This window comes from Mytilus californianus, unplaced genomic scaffold (genome assembly GCF_021869535.1).
Source record: "Mytilus californianus isolate M0D057914Y unplaced genomic scaffold, xbMytCali1.0.p SCAF_5, whole genome shotgun sequence".
Classification (NCBI taxonomy): Eukaryota; Metazoa; Mollusca; class Bivalvia; order Mytilida; family Mytilidae; genus Mytilus; species Mytilus californianus.
In genome coordinates, this window is record NW_026262701.1 from 16,195,007 (window position 1) to 16,217,866 (window position 22,860).

Consider the following 22,860-nt stretch of genomic DNA (forward strand, 5'->3'; position numbering starts at 1 on the left):
TCAACTAAGACAAAATCTAACAAATCTTTTTTCAAGGCCCTAGAGCAATAAGGTTCTGGAATTCTTCACAGCCCTGACTTGGATTCCTTCAAGCAAAGGTACATGAGCCAGTATGGCTTTTATATCTATGCTTCAAGGATCGTACAATCACGGTAATCAATTACTAAAAATACCCTCCCCCCCCACAAAAAAAAATGCTTTGATATTTGATTGTAAAATATGTTCAGATTTTAGTTTGCCTAGCATGTGCCTCCTTATAATTTTCAACACATTGAAGTTAAAAGTATTCTGAAGACGATGTATTTGGTTTTTCTTTCTCAGTTTTATTGAAGTTAAAAGTATTCTGAAGACGATGTATTTGGTTTTTCTTTCTCAGTTTTACTGTACGTTTTTGTTCATTTTATATTTTAATGCCACAACCGGTACTGAGTTGTATCAAATCTCCTATGTTGAGGATAACTTTAGTCCTTGTGCAAAATCAACAAAGAGCCAAAACGTCTATACACGTTAAATAATCCACTACCATCTGGGATTAAAACCATACTTTTAAGAAAAATCAATACAAAGGTGAAATAGAGTGATAGTTCAAATGTTTAATTTTAATCATGTTGATTATAAAATTATGCATTTTATATAGTCGGTTTATTGAATGAATGATATATCCGGTGAAGCATTTTTCACTATGGATGCTTGTTACTTCCCTATAACGTTTTATGATGACCAAGACAGGTTAAGTACTAGAGATTGAGGTCTTTGTGCCAGTGATTAACGTTTATCCCATGAACATATTTTCAATACCGCCACAGTACCCAAATTAAATTGCACCAAATACCCAATTTCCACCCATTTCATTTTCAAGCATTTGGCAAATAATATGAGGCAGGCGTTACCTGTGAAAGGGGACGAAGTCTGTATGAATTATTTTTTTTTTAATTCAAACATATTTTAACTTCAAAATCTGTTCAAAAAAGAAACGGAAATACCCTTACGTTTCCGATTTCGGTTCTGTTCACTGTTGTTCGGAATTTTAGTTGTGACGTTATTTATGTTATGACGTCATATTCAATGTAAACAAAGGATCGCTATCAGGTAACGTTTTTTCATATCAAGCCATTCAAGGAATTATTGAAAATGGAATTGGTATTGCGTTCCTTCCTATATTTATAGGTTACAATACACCATTAGATTTTATGGGCGCAGCCATTTTATGAGCTGAGCATAACATGGTATTCAGAATTAAGAGTATAGCTAATCCTGATTGGTTGATATGTGCGCCCGTTATTTTTTGTTATTAGAGACTTCGTGCATTCTGCATTATACCAAAGGCCAAATAAATTATTTTCCTTAGCCCTAACGGAACTGAGATGTCTTTTAAACGCTAGGATGAGACACATATTTTTAAGTGCAATATGGATAGGCATGGGAGAAGTACAAATTACGCTAAGAAAAGCAACGCGAACCTATATTTTTTGGACCAAAACATACTGTCCTAATAACTTTTCTTTAATTCTAGCAAGGTTTCGTTAAAAAAATCAACTTTCTGAAGTCTGTATCTCGAAAAAGGCTATCATTGTCGCCTATGGGGAAATTAATTGTTTATTTCAATCTTAAAGACTCATGCAAACGAGACCGGAAAAAGGAAGTAGATTTCTGCGCAAATGCGGGAAAATAAAAAAGTTAACGATTTTGAGTTCATTAGTAGAATGAAAATTTCGGTCAATTTTCCCGATTTTTTTTTTTTTTTTTTTTTATTGATTTTTCTACAGTAATCACGCTAGAAAATTGACTCCTCAATACATATCTTTATGTCTCTATATCCCATGAGCCCCCCTCCTCAAACCACCTGAATGACCCAAATGCATCCTAAATTCTATCGTAAAATCGAAATATCATGTATTAGTCTAACCAGAAAAATCATAGTACTGAAGTACTTAACATCCGATGACTGCAAGTTCTTGTGGATGGTCTAAAGCACTTGTCACAGAAAAAAATCACATTTCTATACCTGAAACTGAGGTTAATGTACAGAGATATTTTTTTTTCTGAGACAAGTTCGTGCGTGGATGATGAATTAATGACAGGAAATTCAACCTCACCGTAATAACTATTATATTGTAGTGATACAAATCAGTATACACTGGTTTGTTGTTATATATTATATTAATATAACAGTTACATGTATATATAATTTTCATCCATTTGTATATATCATTCTATTCTACTCTTCTAATAATAGTGCAGTGCAAGTGCATGGTTGACACTCTTCTGTAAAAAATCGATGTTTCTAAAAGATTGGATATGAGTAGGAATTCATATTGTTCCGCGAAAACAATCTTCCATGCAGAGTAACCGGTCCTTGCCGGGATTGTAGCAAAACTTTCTTGAGATATTCTTCCGCATGCTTTAACACAATTTTTTGGTACGTGTGCATACATGTAAATATTATCAATGATTTTTTACTCATATATATATATATATCTAACGACAAAACATTTTCATATTATTAATTTATGTTCTAAACAAAAATATTTTTATCAGTATTCATTGAAGCTGGGAACAGTATATCTAACGGGAAATGAATCTTATACGCTTTTCAGTATAAAATTGATAAAATCATGGACTCCGCGAGAATTCCCGAGATTTACGGATTTTGGTAGCGTCTGACTGAAAAACTATCAGAACTGCTCAACAAATACATGTAAAAACAAGGAATTATTTGAATCTGGAATAATTTTGAATTCTGGAAAATTGATTAGAAATGTATGATGAAAACTAATCCAACTAAATAGGGTTAGCCATGCATGCATGGCTAAGGTTAATTTTACTTTCACTATCATTACAGTATGAACTAACTAACCCACCTTAGCCATGCGCGCATGGCTAACCCTATTTAGTTGGGTTAGTTTTCATCATATATTTCTCATCAATTTTCCAGAATTCAAAATTGTTCCAGATTCAAATAATTCCTTGTTTAAACCACATAACTCTAATTGTAAATAATTACAAGTTTTATCATTTAGTAGATATATTTCGTCATATAAAATTTCCAAAATAAGTTTGATTTATTTGATGTGAAGTGTTTTATAATAGTTTGGGAATTTGTAAATCATCGCGGCAATGGCGGACATTTTTTTATTACCTTGTTTGCATTCTGCACAATTCTGTGATGAAATGCTTGCAATTTTAACAAATTTGAAGTGACAGAATACAAGTTTGATACACTAGCATCACTATAAAACTAGTTTGAATGACATTTTATTGATAATATCAGAAACTATTAGGATAATAGCGAGTCCGTTTTTAACACATGTCCGTTTCTGTATCGTATCTTTATTAACTACGGCACGACAATAAAATCGACTACAATCAGGTAGTGTCAAGTCCCTTCAATATATATGTTCCTGATTGAAGAGATGTATTTATAACAAACGATAAGGAATGTTATTTTGCACTCGTTAATATCCACGTATTTACCATGTTTATAGCTCGGTTACAAACCCAAAACAAAGTGACGTAACGGAAATGTAGGCGATAGCAATACATGGGAGTGCCCTCACGGTCATCGCGATGTAAAAACAGTTTCTTAGAAAGCAGTCAGTCGAAAAAAAACAAAAATGATCAGTAATGAGCTGACAGAGGAATAAATTTCGATAGAGAACATTTTGATACTTTATAATCATAATGAAACAATGTTTTCAAGACAAAAGTAATAAAAATGCTTTGTTGGAAGTGTTTACGATGGTTTAAACATGTCTCAGTTTTATGCACAATATATTGTTAAACAGGGCCCCAGTTAGCTTCAAGTTCAACTGGTTTGTGACGTTTGAAAAAGTTGTGTAATTTCAGAACTTATCAAGATTGGAATAAATAGCGATAAGGTCTACACTGGCCAGAGAATTTGCAACACTTGAACTATTGACCATGTTGACGTTGTACAACAATCTCTTTTCCTTGTGTCTTCAAGACATTTTTTCTTTGTCAAAATTTTGTGGGAACTTCTGTTATGTCCAGTAATGACGGACAAATAGCGATAAGGTGAATAAAGAATTTGTTCAAATAATAATGAGATATTGAAAGGCTATTTTTAATTTTTTGCTGTGAAGCCTTCCTACGACATATTTTATCCAAATACAATGTTTTGATTACCTCCCTTACACTGCTTTTGAATTATGTTTAAAGAAATGCATATTTATAAAAATATCTGCAAATGTTGCAACTTTTTTTTTTACAAAAAGATCCATATGAAGTTATGAACATGATGAAAGATTTGAAACCATATTATAAATTCTATTATAAAATAGTTTAAGTTAGCACTATGGTAAATTTGAATGGGTAATTATGGGTGCAAACTCCATTGGAAATTTGAATTGAGATTACGACCATATCTTGAGAAAAGAATTTTTTAAGGATAAAAGGGGGGGGGGAGAAATTGTGGGGGGTAAATTTTTTCTCATTTCAGATTTCAGAAATTAAAAAGAAAAATTCTTCAAATATTATTTTTTTTGCAAAATAAAAGTGGGGGTTGGATGGGGTTAATACGCAACAGCATAGTGAATTGCACAAAAGTAAAAAAAAAAGGGGACGTAAATTTTTTATTTTTTTTTGTGGGGTGAGGGGGGGTCAATTCGCAACAGAAAAGTGTATTGCACAAAAGCAAAAAATTGAATATAAATTCAAATCATATAACCAATTCTAAGTTCTTTGTCTACAGTTATTCTGTGTCAGAAACCTTTTATGTGTCAAATATTTAATTACAATCCAAATTCAGACCTGTATCAAGCGCGAATATTGCGTCCATTTTTGCCACAACTGTTCAGGGTTGGACCTCTGCGGTCGTATCCAGCTGCGCTCGGCGAAGCAATTTATTAGAAGTTACTATTTTAAAAATGTTTAATAAAGGTAATTTAATTATAGCCATGATTATGTATGTGAAGGAATTTTATTTTTAGATATTACTATTTTATGTTGCTGATGGAGGCTTTTTGATTTTAGGCATGATTATGATGTCATTTTCTATTTTAAAAATTATTTAATTTTAGCCATTATTATGTATGTGAAGGAATTTTATTTTTAGATATTACTATTTAATGATGCTGATGAAAGTGTTTTAATTTTAGGCATGATTATGATGTCATTTTCTATTTTAATACTTTTATGATGTATTTAAATGGGTTTTTATGGTTGCAAAGTCCTAGCTGTCAATTTAATTTTAGAAGTTACTTTTAAATGCTGATGAAGAAATTTTATTTTTAGATATTACTATTAAAAGTTGCTGATGAAGGTTTTTTAATTTTAGTTATGACTAGGATGTCATTTTCAATTTTAATACTTTTATGATGTATTTAAATGGGCTTTTATGGTTGAAAAAAAGCATGTTTCTAGTTTCCAGACAGTAACTTGTGATTAAGTGTATGGATCTCTCTAAAATTGTACTACAAGGTTCCATACTACAAAGGAAAGACTGCAATTGAGTTTGATGGTTAATGCTAAAAGGGGGATTCTAAAAGTTTGGGGGGAAGGAGGGGTTTCCAATTTTTAAGCAGTTAAGCTGCTTTATGCGAGCACCCTAGATTTGTGTTCTACCCAATAAATGCTGAAATATGTGCCATTGTTATTATCTGGCTGGCTATTATGTTATTTATAACTATTTGAACACTTTTTTCATACTTTTAATTCTGGAATACAAAAAATATGACCAGAAAAACCTTAAATGATCGTTGAATCACCCAAAAGTTTTGAAGTTGCATATAGGAAGTAGTGCTCAATAGAAATCCTTATGTAGTTTATTATCCCCTGTGCTTTTGGCCAAGATGTCAAAGAACAATTGCATGAATTATTTCATCGCCGAAAATCTCTAATTACAAGTCGTTTACAGTTGCCAAATGGCACAAAGCGCAGGAAAATTGTATAAGGGCTGTGACTAATATGACACGGAGTTGAAGTCTCAGTTGGCGGTAATTTTAACTTCGTCGACAAAACGTAAATCAAGGACGTTTTAAATTTGGTGATTTCTGAAAATAATCATTTTGTTCAGCCGCTAACTTTATACCGAAAATCGCCAACATGTTATGTGTAAATCGGAGTAAATCGTATCTGACTGACAAAAACAACATTGAAAAACAATGGATGCCATAAACCGGAAATGAAGACAATTATAATACCGGATCTAATTCCGGGAGCGGATAAGGGTAATTCCGGGTTTGCCGATCAAATACAATAAAAATATAATAATTCCAGGCATGAGACAAAATACATCTATCATGATGAAATATAAACTCTAGAATTGAAAACCAAAGATATATTGAAAAGAAAGAAAAAGCAGGAAATATTTTATACAGAAACTCAAAATTACTTTTAGTTCACAAATTTTCATGTCAAAAACCAATAAAATGTGACAGTATTTTCCTTATCATTAATAAATATTGATATTACATGTAGATGTTTTTATTGTTTAAACATATTACTACAATTCCATGAGGTAATTTCTTCTCAATTTGGAAGGGCCTATAAAAATCTGGAAGTTTCTTACTTTATTTTCACAGAGGAACTAGCTAATATAATATATAGTGCAACTAGATACATGAGATATGATACACTTAAACAGTTTTGAATTTGAACTGTTTATTATAATGGTATAATTAGTAATAAATAATCAATTGTTGAGACAACACACCCACCCACAGTGATACCCTCAGCCTCCCTCAGCCTTCCTAATACAAAAAAAAAAGATTATTTGAATTCATAAATTAATATACAAGACAATTACATTTATTATTAAACATGTTAAACGACAGTGACACTGACAATGAAACAAGCTAACTTAACACCAAAAGCACATTAAAGTATCTTACTGAGTTATGAACTATTTCAAGGAAAAGCAGGACCTGGAATTTAGGTTGTGGACCTTTCAGTTTGGAGTGTCAAAGGTCCTGGACTGTCCAGTACAAAATGTTAATTTTAACCCCTGCATTCACAGTAAAGCGATTTTGACGTGTATTGCAATTCCAAGTAGAATTTACTTTTGGACATTAAACGTTTCGATTGCGTATTAAACTTATTCAAATCAGTTAATAATGTGAATCGAATTCGAATTATGTGTGAACGCAGCATTGATATATCTAAGAAATGAAGAATATTAAAAAAAGATGGACAAAATATTTGTATTAAATTTGTTGCAATTTTTGTCTTGCCTTGACAGAGTCAAAAAGTGAGACATACATATATATATATAGGCATGCTGTTTTGGCGGAATCAACAATGTATTAGTTTGTGATTTTGTGATAAGGTCTGGTTTCTGGTAGGTCAATGACATTTTGTAAGTAGTTGTGTTAGCATAGGCACATCTCATTACCATAGAGAATATTTGGCCCCACCCCCTTAGTCATGGTCTATTGACTTTGAAACTTTGCATAGTTTACATGTATATATGTTTGTGATTAGGTCAGTTTAGGGGGAACCACTAGTGGTAGGTCAATGATATTTGGTGTGCAGTTGTATAAACTTTTTCATTTCTAATTTCCATTGAGATTATTTGGCCCCGCCCCCTCAATCATGCTCTTTTTACTTGGAAACTTATGTTACTTTGAAATTTCATTTATTAGTTTTCGATTAGGTTCGTATTAGGGAAACCAATAGTGGTAGGTCAATGATAATTGGCATGTAGGTGTAGAAGCATTAGTACATCTCATTTCCATAGAGGATATTTGGTCCTCACCCCTCAGTCATATGCATGATCTATTGACTTTGAAACTTTTACTTAGTTTACATGAATGAGTTTGTGATTATATGATTATGTCAGTTTAAAATTACCAGTAATCTTAAGTCAAAGCTATTTGGTATGCGAACGTATTGGTATTCAAAAGTTTCATTTCCATGGATATTATATAACCCCCTCATTATGGTTCATTGACTTAGAAATTGAATTTGTGTTAAGGTTTGTTTAAAGGGAACGACTTATGAAAAGTCAATGGTATTTGGTTTGCAGTTGAACAAGCATTGGCACCTTTCATTTCCATAGAGATTGTTTAGCCTTGTACCTTCAGTCATGGTTCATTGGCTTTGAATATCACTTACATGTTAAAGTATTACTATTTTAAGTGTAACATTTGCATTATCAAAATAACAAATAGGCAAAACATTACGTTGTGTTAATAGCTTATTATAGATTAGACATGTGTAATTATTATAAAAATAAGGAGATGTGGTATGATTGCCAATGAGACAACTATCCACCAAAATTCAAATGAAGTGGATGTAAGCAATTACTGGCAACCGTACAGCCTTCAAAAATATATGTTGCATCATTGCTAGGCCATTATAACAACATCAGCATTTCTTGTAATACTAGTATACAAGAAAATTACACCATTTCAGATAAGTTTCAGGTATGATTTTATAATTGTGCATAGTGGCACCAGCTGATGCAACTAAAAGCGCTAATATGGCATATTCAAACTCTAGTACATAGTGGAATTAAACCATACACCACTGTTGGACACCATAATTGAAATTATTATTCTGAAAAGAATATTCCTCCATGCAGCCTGCAACAATTAGCAAAACCTATACTGCATAGTAAGATATAAACGACCACGAAATGACAAATGTAATACAATAAAACTAAAGCAGCCTGATTTATGTACAAAACAATTATGAAAAATAAATATGATATACAGCAACAATCAACAATCACCAAATTACTGGGTCCTCACTATGGACAGGTACATACAGAATGTGGCGGGTTAAACATGTTAGCTGGCACAAAACTCTCCCCTAACATGGGACAGTGTATGTGCATAATCTCAGACATTAAATCTTTAAAAAATTAATTGGAAATAACTTTTGAAAGTGGTAGGATTGGATAGCAGAAACATTACGGTACAAACATTATTTGATACTTGAGAAATAGCTGAGATATATAGATTCTACCACTGCATCGAGTGTGATACGATATTTATCCACTCGAGACAGTTAAATTTTCAAATTTAAAACGCGAGGCTTGCCGAGCGTTTTAAATATTTAAAATTTAACTGTCGAGAGTGGATAAATATCGTATTACACGAGATTTGGTGGTGGAATCTGTTTCTCTAATGATTTTCAAACAATATGCAGGCAAACTTATTCCGTCTTTTCGAATGATCTGTAAAAAGATGTGTTCTTTCTATGTGACGTCATCAGGCATGGTCGCCTTTTTTCATGCCGTCAAAATAGGAAATTCAGAGGAAAGCAAGTAAATTCGACGTCATAATCGGATTTTAACCAATGAAGAACTGAGATCAAACGAACTACACGTTGATTAAATTTTTTGTATACAATGGGTGCAGAAAGGGATAAATTGACGAAGAATTAGAGAAAAATATTTTCATCCATTCTTCCGCTATATTCATCTTAACTTCTGCCAAGTTTACCTTTGATTTTTGTCGAGCCTTCGACTTTAGTCGAAAAAGCGAGACATAGCGATCCTACATTCCGTCGGCGTCGGCGGCGTCCACAAATATTCACTCTGTGGTTAAAGTTTTTGAAATTTTAATAACTTTCTTAAACTATCCTGGATTTCCACCAAACTTGGACAGAAGCTTGTTTATGATCATAAGATAGTATCCAGAAGTAAATTTTGTAAAAATAAAATTCCATTTTTTCCGTATTTGACTTATAAATGGACTTAGTTTTTCTGCCGGTAAATATTACATTCACTCTGTGGTTAAAGTTTTTAAAATTTTAATAACTTTCTTAAACTATCCTGGGTTTGTACCAAACTTGGACAGAAGCTTGTTTATGATCAAAAGCTAGTATTTAGAAGGAAATTTTGTAAAAAAATAAATCCATTTTTTCCGTATTTTACTTTTAAATGGACTTAGATTTTCTGCCAGGAAACAACATATTCACTCTGTGGTTAAAGTTTTTAAAATTTTAATAACTTTCTTATACTATTTTGGATTTGTACCAAACTTGGACAGAAGCTTGTTTATGATCAAGAAGGAAATTTTGTTTTCTTCCAGTTAACATTACATTCAGTCTGCAGTTAAAGTTTTTAAACATTTATTAGATTCATAAACTATCCTGGAATTTTACCAAACTTGGACAGAAGCTTCTTACAATCAAAAGATAGTATCAAGAGGAATATTTTTATTGATTTACTTCCTCATTTTTGTTGAGCCTGCGATTAACAGAAAAAGTAGGCGAGACACTGGGTTCCGCGGAACCCTTACAAATTTTTTTAATTAACTGCCTATAGCGCCTTTGGTGCTTTGATTTTTTAAAAGGGTTCATATTTTTTTCTCAAAATTTTCAAAATTTCAAATTTTTGAAAAGTTTCAAGAAGAAATCTTCAATTGCACAGTATTGCGCATTAGATTTGTAAGATCTTTGACCACATTAATTTTGTGTCAGAAGCCTACATGTATATTATGTCAAAAATTTGATCACAATCCAAATTCAGATAGTATCAAGCTTGGATATTGTGTCCAAATTTGCCCCAACTGTTCAGGGTTCAACCACTGCGGTCGTATCAGGCTGCACTCAGCGAAGCATTTTATCTAATATGTTCATGTTTTTTCTTGTTTTAGATAGCACATAGGTATACACAAGAGAACATAGATGTATTGTCCTCTGCAGGTGTCAATATATTGGCAAAGTCTTAGTTGTTGCAGTAAATTTGTAATTTTAAAAAAGTTGATTTGGAATGAACACGTAGCAAGTCTTAGTACATCTTCTCCCTTGTTTCAGATGGCTGAAACACAAGAGAATGGAGAAGATGCTTTGTTAAACTTACAAGGAGACCAGGTAGATGTAGGTCTGACAGATTTAGATGGTGAGAATCAGTTTGAAGGAGGGGATGGAGATGCTACAACAACACAGGAAGAAAGTGCAGTGGAGGATCCAGTAAGTTTCTACATTGAAAATTCTACTCGGTGACAAAATCAGTATTAAGCAAAAAAATATATGTGTGTGGTTCCATTTTCATTTTAATGAAAAATACAAAGGGTAGGTTGGCAGGTAGGTAGGGATTTTTATGCCCCCGCCATAGCGGAGGGGGCATTAAGTTTACCCTTATCCGTCTGTACGTCCTTCCATACGTCCGTACGTCCCAAAGTTGGTTTCCGTTCTCTAACTTAAGTTTGCCTCAACCAAATGTTATGAAACTTATACACAATGCTTATTATCACAAAATACAGATCAAGTTTGAATATTGGGGTGTCACTTTAACCATTCTAGAGTTATGCCCCTTTACAAATGGAAAAATTGCTGAATTTTCCGTTTCCATTCTCTAACTTAAGTTTGCCTCAACCAGATGTTATGAAACTTATACACAATACTTATTACCACAAAACTCAGATCAAGTACAAATTTGGGTAGCATCACTTTTACCGTTCTTCAGTTATGTCCTTTTGTAACTTTATATGATATGCAAGCGGGGCATCATCTGTGTACCATGGACACATTCCCCATTTATTTTTAAATGTATTTGTCAGACATATAGAAAACATATATATATATAATGCGTGAAAAATTGGCAACTACACTCAAGAGTACTCCTTTTTTGTGTTGATGCTATTCATCAAGCTTTGTATTCATCTTTACTGTGAATTGTACCCTGTTATTGATAAGCAGATTTGTACATTTTGATAACTACTGTATTGCATACAAAACATTCTCATTTCTGACCGTATAATTGTGCAGTTTTTGTGTGTAACAGTAACATGTTGATATTCTTTATACACAAAGAAAAAAATCTATTTTCACAAAGAACTTTAATTCAAAAACTAAAACAACTTAACATTTAAACTCTACTGTTAAAGTATAACAAAAGTACAACATAACATGATTTAATAGTTATTAGGCCTTGTCAGAATGAAGCAGTGAAAGACTGCCTTCACCCGTGTCAGTGACATCTTCCAATACTTTTTTCCAAATTGATTGTTTTCCAAATGCATATAATCTGTTGTTTACTAAAGTTTTTATTTTTCCTGTGTGTGGATATTTTATCCTTACACACCAAGAGAGGGTAATTTTGTCTGCCATTGACGCGGATCAATCAGAACTACTCAGCCTTTGTCGATTTTTGTGAAGCGGAAATGGCTGAGTAGTTCTGATTGGACGCAGAAACACATTAAATACATGTAAGAAGTCGAATATGGATCGCTTTTTCTGGAAATCAGAGTTCGGTCAGACAAGAAGGGAAAATATTTAGAAAGGACCCAAAAAAAATTTTGAGGTGGCTGCATTTTTCCAGTTGGTCAGGGTGTGGTGAAACAAACCTATCGCAAAAAGTTTTTGCGGTTGTATATTGGTATGACGTTGGCGTCATCGTTGTCGTCGTCCGAAGACACATTGGTTTTCGCACTCTAACTTTAGTTTAAGTGAATGGATCTCTATGAAACTTTACCTTAAGGTTCAATACCACAAAAGGAAGGTTGGGATTGATTTTGGGGGTTATGGTACCAACAGTTAAGGAATTAGGGGCCAAAAATAAGCATTTTTGTAACTTCCAGACATAACTTGTGTGTTAGTGTATGGATCTCTCTGACATTGTACCACAAGGTTCCATATCACACAGGGAATGCTGGGATTGATTTTGGGGGAATTGCCTCAAAATATTAGGAATTCAATTAGGGGCCAAAAAAGAGGCAAAAAACAAGCATTTTTCTAGTTTCATGACAATAACTTGTGTGTAAGTGTATGGATGTTTCTGAAATTGTACTACAAGGTTCTATATCACAAAGGGAAAGCTGGAATTGGGTTTGGGGGTAATTGCCCAAAACGTTTAAGGAATAAGGGGCCAAAAATAAGCATTTTTCTAGTTTCCAGACAATAACTTGTGTTCAAGGTTACGTATCTCTCTGAAATTGTACCACAAGGTTCCATATCACACAGGGAATGCTGGGATTGATTTTGGGGGTAATTGCCTCAAAATATTAGGAATTAGGGGGCAAAAAACAAGCATTTTTCCAGTTTCATGACAATAACTTGTGTGTAAGGGTAGGGATCTTTCTGAAATTGTACTACAAGGTTCCATATCACAATGGGAAAGCTGGAATTGAGTTTGGGGGTAATTGCCAAAAACGTTTAGGAATAAGGGGCCAAAATTTAGCATTTTTTCTAGTTTCCAGACAATAACTTGTGTTCAAGTGTATGGATCTCTCTGAAATTGTACTGCAAGGTACCATACCACAATGGGAAAGCTGGAATTGAGTTTGGGGGTAATTGCCCAAAACGGTTAGGAATAAGGGGCCAAAAAAGGGGCCAAAATTAAGCATTTTTCTAGTTTCCAGACAATAACTTGTGTTCAAGTGTATGGATCTCTCTGAAATTGTACTGCAAGGTACCATACCACAATGGGAAAGCTGGAATTGAGTTTGGGGGTAATTGCCCAAAACGTTTAGGAATAAGGGGCCAAAATTAAGCATTTTTCTAGTTTCCAGACAATGACTTGTGTTCAAGTGTATGGATCTCTCTGAAATTGTACTGCAAGGTACCATACCACAAAGGGAAGGCTGGGATTGATTTTGGGGGTAATTGCTTCAAAATTTTAGGAATTAGGGGCCAAAAAAGGGGCAAAAAACAAGCATTTTTCTAGTTTCAGGACATTAACTTGTGTGTAAGTGTATGGATCTTTATGAAATTTTACTACAAGGTTCCATATCACAAAGGGAAAGCTGGGTCTGAGTTTGGGGTTAATTGCCCAAAACGTTTAGGAATTTTGGGCCAAAAAGGGGCCAAAAAACAAGCATTTTTCTAGTTTCCAGACAATAACTTGTGTTCAAGTGTATGGATCTCTCTGAAATTGTACTGCAGGTACCATACCTTAAATGGAAGGCCAAAAAATTTGGGGGGGGGATTTTTTTTTCTTTTAAAATTTTCCATTTTACATTGGTTATTTCTGATTTATATATAAAAGCAAATAATGATGATATGGTTAGAATAGATAAATTACAAATTTTTAAGTTCTTAGACCACATTCAGTCTTTGTCAGAAACCGTTGCTGTGTCAAATATTTAATCACAATCCAAATTCAGTGCTGTATCAAGCTTGAATGTTATGTCCATACTTGCCCCAACTGTTCAGGGTTCAACCTGTGCGGTCGTATCAAGCTGCACCCAGCGGAGCATTTTATTTATTTTGGCCTTACCAATTACATTTTGTATTTCAAATTTGTTGATTACAGTACTTTTCCAAAAGGCTTCTGCATGTACATATACATGTATTTTGAAATTATAAATGGACAGTCATATTAGTATAAATTATTGAACCATATTATTTCATAGCCTATATTATCATATTGTTTCAGTCATTCTTACATTATGTGGGTTTAGTACAAAGCAAAGTACATGTATCTTATAGTGTTTATAAATACATGTACTACCATTAGCCACTAGGTAATAAATTAAAGATTATGGAAGAGTATCATCATAGCAAATCTTTGCACCTGTAAAGATGGTATAGTTAGAACTAGACCTTATTGGTTATTGTATATTAATGTAATTATAAATTATGTATCTGTCAGCAAAAAGTGAAATCGTTTCTTTTAAGGAATTAGAAGCCATTAAAGCTAGAGTTAAGGAAATGGAAGAGGAAGCAGAAAAGTTAAAACAAATGCAAAAATCTGTAGATGAAGAAATGCAGATGACCTCACCTACATTAGCACAGCCAGGTAGATTTTTGATTTTATCACTGCTATATGTATAATGAATTGTTATGATTTAAACTACAAATATTATTACTGTCATGTAACATGTGTAACAATTTTACAGTCTAAAATTTTCAATTTTTATAGGACAGCAAAAAATTTTGCGGTCGTATATTGGTATTACGTCAGTGTCGTCCGAAGACATTTGGTTTCCGGACAATAACTTTAGTAGATGTAAATACAAATCTATGAAATTTAAACACAAGGTATATAACCACAAAAGGAAAGTTGGGATTGATTTTGGGGGTTATAGTCCTAACAGTTTAGGAATTAGGGGCCAAAAAGGGGCCCAAATAAGCATTTTTCTAGTTTCAAGACGATAACTTGTGATACGGTGTATGGCTCTCTCTGAAATTATACCACAAGTTTCTATACCACAAAGGGATGGTTAGGATTGGCTTTGGGGGGTTATGGCTCAAACCGTTTAGGAATTAAGGGCAAAAAAGGGGGAAAAACAAGGGTTTCCTGGTTACTAGACAATTAAAAAAAAAGTACAATGTTATGTTGGATTACCTCCCTTACACTGCTTTTAAATTATGTATAAAGAAATGTTGTATTGTCTTGAGGTGATTAGCTGTCAATTTATTTTTAGAAGTTACTATTTAAAAATGCTGATTAAGGAATATTAATTTTAGCTATGATTATGTATGTCATTTTCTATTTTAAGACTTTTATGATGTATTTAAATGGGTAATTATGGTTGCAAACTCCATTGGAAATTTGAATTGAGATTATGACCATATCTTGAGGGAAAGAATTTTATAGCCCCGCCATAGCGGAGGAGGCATTAAGTTTAACCCTTGTCTGTCTGTATGTCCGTCCATACCTCCCAAAATTGGTTTCCGTTCTCTAACTTGAGTTTGCCTCAACCAAATGTTATGAAACTTATACACAATGCTTATCACCACAAAACACATATTAATTTCGAATTTTGGTGGCGTCACTTTAACCATTCTAGAGTGATGCCCCTTTATAAATGGAAAAATTGCAAAATTTTTAGTTTCCATTCTCTAACTTAAGTTTGCCTCAACCAAATGTTATGAAACTTATACAGAATGCTAATGACCACAAAACACAGATCAAGTTTGAATTTTGGTGGCATCACTTTTACCGTTCTAGAGTGATGCCCCTTTATAAATGGAAAAATTGCAAAATTTTTATTTTCTTCTAAATATCAAGTAATTTTTATACGACCGCAAAAATTAAAAATTTTTTGGTCGTATATTGGTATGACGTTGGCGTCGTCGTCGTCGGCGTCGTCGTCGTCGTCCGGCGTCGTCCGAAGACACATTGGTTTTCGCACTCTAACTTTAGTTTAAGTGAATGGATCTCCATGAAATTTCACCATAAGGTTCAATACCACGAAAGGAAGGTTGGGATTGATTTTGGGGGTTTTGGTACCAACAGTTAAGGAATTAGGGGCCAAAAAGGGGCCAAAAATAAGCATTTTTGTAACTTTCAGACAATAACTTGTGTGTAAGTGTATGGATCTCTCTGAAATTGTACCACAAGGTTCCATATCACAAAGGGAAGGCTGTAATTGATTTTGGGGGTAATTGCCTCAAAATTTTAGGAATTAGGGGCCAAAAAAGGGGCAAAAAACAAGCATTTTTCTAGTTTCATGACAATAACTTGTGTGTAAGTGTTTGGATATTTCTGAAATTGTACTACAAGGTTCCATATCACAAAGGGAAAGCTGGAATTGAGTTTGGGGGTAATTGCCCGAAACGTTTAGGACATGGGGGCCAAAAAGGGGCCAAAATTAAGCATTTTTCTAGTTTCCAGACAATAACTTGTGTTCAAGTGTATGGATCTCTCTGAAATTGTACTGCAAGGTACCATACCACAAAGGGAAGGCTGGGATTGAGTTTGGGGGTGATGAATCATAAGGGGGTTCAAAAAATTTGGGGGGGGGGGGGGGGGATTTTTTTTTTTTTTTTTTTTCTTTTTTTCCTTTTTTTTTTCTTTTAAAATTTTCCATTTTAAGTTGGTTATTTCTGATTTATATTTAAAAGCAAATAATAATGACATGGTAGGAGATACACACCAAACAGGATGTGTAAATTATTATATAATAAGTATTGTGCAATAGCAAGAAATTTTCAATTGCACAGTATTGCACAATAGCAAGAAATCTTCAATTGCGCAGTATTGCGCAATAGCAAGAAATCTTCAATTGCACAGTATTGCGCAATAGCAAGAAATATCCAATAGCACAATATTGCGCAATAGCAAGAAATTGTCAATTGTACAGTATTGCGCAATAGCAAGAAATATTCAATTGCACAGTATTGTGCAAAAGAAGATACTTCATATAAATTGCTTATTTCTTGATCAATTTCAATGGGGTTTTATTCTTGAATTCTTGGGGTTCTTTAATATGCTGAATCTAACCGTGTATTAAGTTTTTGGATTTTGGGCCCCGTTTTTAAATTGGTCCACATTGAGGTCCAAAGGGTCCAAAATTTAACTTTGTTTGATTTCATCTAAAATTGATTTATTGGGGTTCTTTGATATGCCGAATCTAACCGTGTATTTAGATTTTTAATTTTGGGTCCCGTTTTTTAAATTGGTCTACATTAAGGTCCAAAGGGTCCAAAATTAAACTTAGTTTGATTTTAACAAAAAATGAATTCTTGGGGTTCTTTGATATGCTGAATCTAAACATGTGTTTAGATTTTTGATTATGGGCCCAGTTTTCAAGTTGGTCCAAGTTGGGGTCCAAAATTAAACTTTGTTTGATTTCAACAAAAATTGAATATATGGGGTTCTTTGATATGCTGAATCTAAATATGTATTTAGATTTTAGATTTTTGGCCCAGTTTTCAAGTTGGTCCAAATTGGGGTCCAAAATTAAACTTTGTTTGATTTCAACAAAAATTGAATATATGGGGTTCTTTGATATGCTGAATCTTACCATGTATTTAGATTTTTTATTTGTGGGCCCGCTATCAAATTGGTTCATATTGAGGTCAAAAGGGTCCAAAATTAAACTTTGTTTGATTTCATCAAAAATTGAATTATTGGGGTTCTTTGATATGCCAAATCTAACCGTGTATTTAGATTTTTAATTTTGGGTCCTGTTTTTTAAATTGGTCTACATTAAGGTCCAAAGGGTCCAAAATTAAACTTAGTTTGATTTTAACAAAAATTGATTTTTTGGGGTTCTTTGATATGCTGAATCTAAACATGTCTTTAGATTTTTGATTATGGGACCAGTTTTCAAGTTGGTCCAAGATGGGGTCCAAAATTAAACTTTGTTTGATTTCAACAAAAATTGAATATATGGGGTTCTTTGATATGCTGAATCTAAACATGTATTTAGATTTTAGATTTTTGGCCCAGTTTTCAAGTTGGTCCAAATTGGGGTCCAAAATTAAACTTTGTTTGATTTCAACAAAAATTGAATATATGGGGTTCTTTGATATGCTGAATCTTACCATGTATTTAGATTTTTTATTTGTGGGCCCGCTATCAAATTGGTTCATATTGAGGTCAAAAGGGTCCAAAATTAAACTTTGTTTGATTTCATCAAAAATTGAATAATTGGGGTTCTTTGATATGCCAAATCTAACCGTGTTTTTAGATTTTTAATTTTGGGTCCCGTTTTTTAAATTTGTCTACATTAAAGTCCAAAGGGTCCAAAATTAAACTTAGTTTGATTTTAACAAAAATTGAATTCTTCGGGTACTTTGATATGCTGAATCTAAACATGTGTTTAGATTTTTGATTATGGGACCAGTTTTCAAGTTTGTCCAAGTTGGGGTCCAAAATTAAACTTTGTTTGATTTCAACAAAAATTGAATATATGGGGTTCTTTGATATGCTGAATCTAACCATGTATTTTGATTTTGGACATTGGACCATAATAGGTAAATTAAAAAAATTGAAGTTCTTAGACCACATTCTTTCTGTGTCAGAAACCTATGCTGTGTCAAATATTTAATCACAATCCAAATTCAGAGCTGTATCAAGCTTGAATGTTGTGTCCATACTTGCCCCAACTGTTCAGGGTTCGACCTCTGCGGTCGTATCAAGCTGCGCCCAGCGAAGCATTTTATTAAAATTGGAGTTATCTTCCTTTGTCCATGATTATAGTTGAATCAACTACAATCAATGCTTTATACAATGCAATGTTTAATTTTGACACCCACTGATAAAACACAGATTAAATTGAATTTGGGCAGTGTCACTTTAACCATTATTGATGCCCCTTTATAAATCGAAAGATTGCAAAATTTTTAGTTTCCATTCTGTAACTTAAGTTTGCCCCAACCAAACATTATGAAACCTGTACACAATATTTATTACCACAAAACTAAGATCAAGTACAATTTTTTGTTTCCGTTTTCTAATTTTAGTTTGCCTCAACCAAATGTTATCAAACTTATACACAATGCTTATTACTACATAATACAGATTAAGTACGAAATTTGGTGGTGACACTTTTACCATTCTTGAGTTATGTCCCTTTATAAACATAAAGATTGCTGAATTTTTTAGTTTGTCTCAACCAAATGTTATAAAACTTATACACAACCGTTCTAGAGTTATGCGTGTTTACAAATAGATAAATTGCTGAAATTTTTAGTTTCTGTTCTCTACTTAAGTTAGCCTCAACCAAATGTTATGAGACTTACACACAATGCTTCTTACAACAAAACTCAGATCAAGTTCAAATTTGGGTAGCGTCACTTTTAATGTTCTTCAGTTATGTCCCTTTATAACTATATGATATGCAAGCGGGGGCATCATCTGTGTCCACATGTGGACACTATCCATATTTATTTTTTTGGGAAAAGGGGGGGGGGGAGGTGAAAAAAAAATTGGGGGGTGGGGTAAAAAAGAAACTGTGAGGGGGGGGCAATTTTTTCTCATTTCAGATTTCAGAAATTAAAAAGAATATTTCTTCAAATATTTTATTTTTTTTTGCAAAAAAAAAGGAGGGGGGGGGGGGGGGTCAATCGCAACAGCATAGTGTATTGCTCAAAACCAAAAAAAAATGGGGGGGGTAAATTATTTATTTATTTTTGTGGGGGTTGGGGTCAATTCGCAACAGCATACTGTATTGCACAAAAGCAAAAAATTGAATATAAATTCAAAACCATATAACCAATTCTAAGTTCTTTGACTACATTTATTCTGTGTTAGAAACCTATTATGTGTCAAATATTTAATTACAATCCAAATTCAGACCTGTATCATGCGCGAATATTGTATCCATTTTTGCCCCAACTGTTTAGGGTTGGACCTCTGCGGTCGTATCAAGCTGCGCTCGGCGAAGCAATTTATTGTAAATAGATATACATACATTAAAAAATGATAAGGTTCGTTGAAAGTTTTGTTTTTATTCTAAATCGTTTCAGCAAAAATGGGAAGGCCTTTGAAATTCATTTGCAGAAATTATGTATTAATACAATAGGAGAGTTCTGAGACAGTTGCTGTTTCAACATAGAAGTTGAAAAAAATTATATCACATGAAATTTTTCTAGGCATTTCCCTAATTTTCAATACAGGCGAATAAAACAAGTGGAATGATTTCAATAGATTTCCACTTCAAATAATTTATTTTGACCCCTTGCCCTTGTGAAAATATATGGTAAGGTGACATTAATCATAATTTGATGTTTTATGCAGATAGCATATTGTTGATCCCAACACTGCATAGATTTATGACTTTAACATGTTTCTGGTGTGTGTAAACTGAGATCGGTCCAGGAAAAACAGATTATCTTTGAACTAAACCATTTCAAGTAAAGACTGTTTCTTTGCTCGACCAAATGTTCAGGCTAACCTTAAAAATATGTTTGTTTGCAGTTTCCCGACTGTACCTTCAGACTGAAGGGTCGGTAGGTAGGAAAAATATTTTATTTTATCAGCCAAAAAGTTTAAACAAGCAGTTACACAAACCAAGTTTCTTGTCAAGAAAAAAAAAACCTATTTTAAAACAAAACACTGAAAACCAACATGAAATGAACAGGCATTGTCAGATAAAAAAAATCTTTTTAACTAAAACTGAAACTTTAATTCAATTTATGATATATTATAAAATGTGGTATTATTGAATACTGAAACACTTGTAAACAAGGAATGACAAGAACTGTTTTAAAGAAATATATTCAATGACATATAAGCTTCTTGACTAGAAAGTTTTCATGAGTAGAGTATTTTCATCAGAAAAATGTAGATATTGAAGATTTATAAGACAATGTATTAAAGAGTGTATTTTTAATTAAAAAAAATCAGCCATTGAATCTTCCTCAATTGAAAAAAAGGGCAACTTAAAAAAGACTGTTTTCATATTTCTAACAATATTTAATTAATTGCAATAAGATTGTATTTTGAAAGATATGTTGATGCCAGACTTAAATAAAAACCAAAGAAAACTTACTAGTTTGTGGTGAAATCCATAGCACCCCATTAAAGTAAATGGTCTGTACTGAAATGTTTTGACTGCATAAAAAAATTGGCAGCATAGGTCCTAAGAACATGCTTTAAATTCAATTCACACAGTGACAGGCCACAAAGTTTGGGTATATTTAGTATTGTAAGAAAGAGAATAGTTGCAATGAGTGGGGCAGCCCCCCTTATCCTAAAGGAGCATACTCATTGCAATCGAAGATAGATTTAATATAGAGAGAGTATATTTATTTTTCAAGCTAATCATTCATTTTCTCTTCATCTTTGTGTATTTTGGGTTGCTTCTCATTGATTTGGCATGGCCGCTATCCATTTACATTTTAAATGAGTTCTTTCTCCGTACAGGCATGTTTACAGGTATCAATATATTCACGGAGGAGTGATTTAATCTTTGTCTTCTTCACAACGATTTATAAAAAAAAAAAAAAAAAAAAAAAAAAAAAAATCGGGAAATTTCCCGAAATTTTCATTGTACTAATGAACTCAAAATCGTTAACTTTTTTATTTTCAGACTTTTTTATTTTCCCGCATTTGCTCAGAAATCTGCTTCCTTTTTCCGGTCTCGTTTGCATGAGTCTTTGAGTAAAATATATATTTATCAGTCTAGTAAAATATAGGAAGGAACCAATTCCATTTTTAATAATTCCTTGAATGGGTTGATATGAAAAAACGTTACCTTATAGCGTTTCTTTGTTTACATTGAATATGACGTCATAACATAAATAACGTCACAACTAAAATTCCGAACAACAGAACCGAAATCGGAAACGTAAGGGTATTTCCGTTTCTTTTTTGAACAGATTTTGAAGTTAAAATATGTTTGAATTAAAAAAAAATAATTCATACAGACATCGTCCCCTTTCACAGGTAACGCCTGCCTCATATTAGAAAATATGACATACTTCAAACTGCTTTTTGAATTGTTTAACGAATGAAATTGGTTCCATACAGTCGGGCTCAAAAGATTCTGTACCCGATTTGTGTGAGACAGAAAGTTGACAAAGATGAGTTATCGTGTCGGTTGTGAATATCCGCTGCATCTTCTTCAATGATATCATCAAAGACATCATTCGATGTGCCTGAATCTGTATAAACAGTTTACTATTAAACTTTTTTGTTTGTTATTTGTCTTAAAATTGACAGAAGTTGACAGCGTAAAGGACATAACTTCATGGATACCTGTAAACAATTTCCATGTGCTTTATCATTAAACGGTCACATGAACGCTTGACGGGAAGGCAAGAAAAACCGAACTTAAACATGTAATCGACCTAGACTGAAATCAATTTCGGAAAGGACCTGCATTTCTGGATCTCGGCAATAGAAGTTTTAAAAATAATTTCTTAAAATTTAAAGCAATAAAATTTTCACAGTCGGGGGGATTTTCAAGGGTCAGTCGGTAAACTGCAAACAAACAATATTTTAATTTAAGCCTCAGTAAATACATACATTGTAGATATCAATGATATCATTGTCATTTAACATCCTGAATCTTGCCTTTTAACATCCTGAATTTTGCCTTGTACATGTAGTCATTCCCATCCACAATAATTGCACAACCTTTCCATGACAGTGAGAATAATCCATGTAGGTGGCTCGGGTGTCTTCCTCCATCTTTGATTTTGAAGTAGCAGATAACGTTGGTCTAGATATTTGATGAAATGTGCAAATTTTGAGAAAAGTATGTAATTTATGTAAAAGACTTTTGATGTAAATATAGGAAATTGTGTGTTTTATCATAATTACGGCTGTAA

The 22,860-nt window shown here is 33.0% G+C and overlaps 1 protein-coding gene across 1 annotated transcript in view; it reads left to right on the plus strand.

The window, feature by feature from the left end:
- The first annotated feature begins 436 nt into the window (after nucleotides 1-436).
- LOC127701090 (polyadenylate-binding protein 2-B-like) overlaps nucleotides 437-22,860 on the plus strand; it is a 41,825-nt gene continuing 19,401 nt past the window's right edge. The window contains exons 1-3 of the mRNA XM_052204899.1: nucleotides 437-567; nucleotides 10,726-10,881; nucleotides 14,530-14,650. Of these exons, the coding sequence (XP_052060859.1) occupies nucleotides 10,726-10,881; nucleotides 14,530-14,650 (277 nt within the window). The 5' untranslated portion in view covers nucleotides 437-567. The remainder of the gene's footprint in view (nucleotides 568-10,725; nucleotides 10,882-14,529; nucleotides 14,651-22,860) is intronic.